General features: G+C 51.1%; 1 protein-coding gene across 1 annotated transcript; it reads right to left on the minus strand.

The window, feature by feature from the left end:
* Positions 1–844: 844 nt before the first annotated feature.
* Positions 845–2580, minus strand: LOC114073621 (small integral membrane protein 7). Its single transcript, XM_027911348.1, has 5 exons — positions 2517–2580; positions 2162–2203; positions 2012–2064; positions 1765–1855; positions 845–1353 (listed from the first exon to the last, which is right to left on the minus strand). Exons 1-5 carry the CDS (start codon positions 2540–2542, stop codon positions 1338–1340), a joined length of 228 nt encoding a protein of 75 aa, XP_027767149.1. The 5' UTR covers positions 2543–2580; the 3' UTR covers positions 845–1337.
* Between the last annotated feature and the right edge of the window lie 1488 nt (positions 2581–4068).

Here is a 4068-nt window from a genome sequence, read left to right on the forward strand (position 1 = left end):
AAGAACAGGGAGAAAATGTTCTCCAAAAACTAAGTAAAGCACTGCATTGTGTTTGGACACTACGGGTTTTTTCCTCATTCAAAAGAATCAGAAAAAGGTTAAAATATACAGACATTTCAGACAAGGAATGTGTTTAAATTTAGCCAAGGACTGTTAGTATTTCTGGACAGCTCAAACCACACTTGAGGGGTTCTGTCCACACATTTTTCTACTTTCATTACAGCCAGACATCTTCCCTCAAACACCCTTTCCCTGTCACGTTTCATTAACCTGAAAACTTCAGTTTATACAAGAGGGTGACTCCAGTAAAACACTGCAGGTGCCCAACACTTGCTAACTGACTGCATCCAGACAAAATTCAAAATATTCCCTGAAACCTGAGCCTCAGAATCATTTAAACGAGGCCTCTTTCTCCTCAGCAGCTAAAGAAACTGAAGCTGAGGAAGCCCCACTAATAGTTTAGTTTGATTTAAAAGATACTCAGCACTGTGTTCGTGGTAGTGCTTGGGAAAAGCTGCTGCTCAGAGAGGCCAACTTACTATAAATAGAAATAAATACAAAAAAATAATATAAATAAAAATAAGAATCCAGACACGATTACAAGACTAGTTACAATGTCTCAAAACACAGCAATACAGAACTGTTTCCTCAGTAACAGAATGAACACGGCATCAAATATATATATTTTACTCTTAAATAGAACAGCTTTATTCAACCAAATCCAAGATTATTCCAAAACTATCCCTTAACCTTGGCTTAAAGAATTATTTTTGCCATTCTTCCCCCTCAAAATCCCTTATGTATTGCTTAGAAACTGAAAAAGTACCTGTGAAATATTAATTTAAAAAGTTGAGGGTTTTTTTGGAAAAAGGTGAGAATCTCTTTTTTTTTTTTTTTTAATATTCCTTTTCACCAACAAAGCTAATGGAAGAGTGAGAGGTTACAAGAACACTTTGCTCAGCTTTATATAAAACTGAGAACCAAGGAGTGTGACTTGCACAGAACCTGGACAGGGGTGACATGAGCTGACACAGCCCAGGATGGGTCTGGTAATGCAGATTAAGACTGGGAACTGCAATCACACTCCAGTTCTCCCCTGCACCTCACTCTGAGCTTAGAAAAACACAAGTTCTCTCCGTGTCAGTGAAGTTTGAGTTAATTTGACTGTGAATGTTGAGGCTCAAAGCCCTGGCAGGGAGTGACCAGCACATGATGGGCTGGAGGGGACAAGCCACGAGCCCAGGGCTGCAGTTTGAAAGCGTTGGAATCTTTTTAAGAAGAGTTTGTTCCCAGCCAAAAGTCTCTTCCAAGGTATCAGACGTGTTTGGGTGTGGCTTTCAAGATCCAAATAACCTGGGGGATGCAACGGGGAAAAAAGGAGATGAGAAGTGGGATACAACAGTGCACAGTCACAGCAGTGCAAGGCTGAGTCTGTTTGAATAATTGGTGGGTTTCTCCCCCTCCAAAAAATGAACACTATCCCAAAATTTAGACCCAAAGGATGTTTTATCTGACAACCCCCAATAAGCAACATAACGTGTGGCTGAATGACTCACACGCTGGCACAGAAGGCTTTGATGCACTCCAGGTGCCCACACTGCAAAAAAACTGAGGCCAACCCATATTTGAACATTGAAATGAACCAGTGAAATCAATAAGAATTATAGAAAAATCGAGCGGGGGAGAAAGAGATGTGAAAAGAAATGCATGTGCAAGAAAAATCCCAATATACGACTTTCTATAACCAAACGACGTGTTACTTACACAATCATGCAGAACATCATGAAGATATTCCACAAGGCAATGAAGATTCGAAAATACCTGAGACTCAGCAAGAACTCTCTGATGTTGTCACCTAGGAATCAAGAGAAGAAGCCTCTGATGTGAAAAACACCTGACCGAGAGAAAATTCCCACCCAACAAAACCAGCGGGGAATTGTGGTTTGGCCGAGGATTTCCTTTGGAAAAGCCCATTCCCGTGTGTGTTCAGGCTCTGTCTCCCCTCCGTTACCAGTCGTGGGCTCCCTCGGTTCCTCTCCGAATCCCTCCGTGTCCTTCCTCCTCCTGCGGCACAAGGGGGTTCGTGTGAGGCAGGTGAACCCCCTCCCAAAAAAACTCCTCCCTGCCCTCCCTCCCTCCCTCCCTCCCTGTGTTCGCTCACAGCCTGAAGTTGAGCACCGCACCGGCGTTCACCAGCAGCGTCCTGCGGGAGAGAGGGACAGGGATGGGGACAGGAATGGGAACGGGGACGCGGATAGGGAGATGCCAAGGCGGGGCGGGAGGGTGGATGGGAAGTGGGAGAGGGGGACGGGGAGATGGGGATAGGGATGGGGAGATGGGAAGGTGCGACGGGGAAGAGGGATGGGGAAGGGGAGAGGGAATGAGGAAACGGGGCGGCGGATGGAGAGGGGGGACGGGGAAGGGAAAGAGAGGACGAGGAAGGGGCCGGGTCACGGTCAGGCACGTCCGGGCCGGGCAGACCCGGCCGAGCCGCCCCTGCTCCCCGTCCCCGGTACCCGCAGAGCAGCAGGTCCCCGATCATGGCTCCAGCGGCTCCGCGGGCGGAATTCCGGGGCAGCGGGAGGGGAAAGGGAAGGGGAAAGGGAAGGGGCGGGCACTGCTCGGCACCGGCGGCGCCTGCGCTGCCCGGGGCGGCTCCGCGCCCGGACACGGCCGGGAGCCAACCGAGCTGAGCTCCCCCTCCAGCGGCCCCAGGAACGAACCGAGCTCGGCTCCCGCTGCTGCAGCCCCGGGCAGCGAACGGCGGTCGGGAGGGAGCCGTGTGAGCCGGCCCGGCCGCGATGGATCTGTCGGAGGCGCTGCCCCTCGGGGATTTGGCGGCCGCCTTCGCCGCCCTGCCCGTCTTCCCGCTCTTCGACACCGCCTATTTCATCGTCTCCATCCTCTACCTCAAGTACGAGCCCGGTGAGTGCGGCCCTCGGCCCGGGGTGGGGGGTACGGGCAGGCCCCGAGTTCTCCGGCACGATCGGGTCCCGTTCCCATTCCCATTCCCATTCCCCCCCCCTTGCCCGCTCTGCCCTCTGGGCCGCCCCTGTCACAGCCGCTCGAGGGGTCGCGTTGTCGCAGCTCCCACACCTGTTATGAATTATGAAGCGAAACACCCCCCCCCGCCACCCCCCGCGAACTCGTGATTTTGGAAGAACAATCCTGCCTTTTGTTTACGATTGCATTGGATTCCGAGGTGTTTTAGGTCCGATCACTTCTCTGCTCTTACCCCAGGGCTGAGCGTTACAGTCCCTGGGCTTGAATATTTTCTGGCAGCACCTTCCTCGTATTTATATACAAAAAACGCTGTGAGGAAAACCTTTGGGTTTTCCCACTCTCTGGACCGTGCCCTGATCTGTTCTCAGGCACCATCACTGACCTTGCTTTGTTTGTTCCCTTGGGCTTGTCTTGCACGGATCGATAGATCTGCGCCTTGGCTTTCACTTTCTGCGTTGTCACAGCCTGGCTGCACCTCGGGCTGTTCCAAATGCCACTTTCTCTGTGTATTTTTGATGCTGGGTGCACTCCTCATGCTCTGTTCTAAGCAGTTGCATCGTAATTGCCCAGCAACTGAGGGGGGGAAAAAAACCAACCTCACTCTTGGGTATGATTTTCAAGCCCCTCCTCGCGTGGTCTGTCGAGCTGCACAATCCACCCTCTGTTCTAGTTAAACTCCCTGTAAACAAGTGCTGGGTTTTCCAGGCCTGATCACTTCCAGCTGTCTTCCAGCATTAAGTCCTGAATGGAACAGTTAACAGGCAGCTCTCACAAAAATAGCCTTTTAAATGTATGCAAGCCCAGGAACCCTCTGGGGCTGGATGAGGCTGGGGTGTGCTTTCCCCTGGATTCCTGCAGTGCTCCAACCCCACAGCTCCTGAAAATCAGTGTCGGGACAGAACCGTCCTGTTTCCCCCTTGGAGACAGCAGGGCTTGAGGGAGCCAAAGGAAAACAAGTGTTACTAAATTTAAGCCTCGAGCTAAACCTCGGGTTCCTATAGAACCAGCTTCACGTCCCGGCTGTCGCAGCTGTCTCGAGGTTTTCAGCTGGTTCAAATGTCCTGG

Source organism: Empidonax traillii, unplaced genomic scaffold, assembly GCF_003031625.1.
Source record: "Empidonax traillii isolate 1590-97213 ecotype Southwest subspecies unplaced genomic scaffold, ASM303162v1 scaffold7402:size5005, whole genome shotgun sequence".
NCBI classification, from domain to species: domain Eukaryota; kingdom Metazoa; phylum Chordata; class Aves; order Passeriformes; family Tyrannidae; genus Empidonax; species Empidonax traillii.

Coding starts and splice junctions, on each gene's coding strand:
- LOC114073621 (XM_027911348.1), bottom strand. CDS start 2,542: ATGATCGGGGACCTGCTGCTCTGCGG. Junction 2,204..2,516: donor GGGGACCTGCTGCTCTGCGG/GTACCGGGGACG, acceptor TCTCTCCCGCAG/GACGCTGCTGGTGAACGCCG. Junction 1,856..2,011: donor ACCGAGGGAGCCCACGACTG/GTAACGGAGGGG, acceptor CTTGATTCCTAG/GTGACAACATCAGAGAGTTC.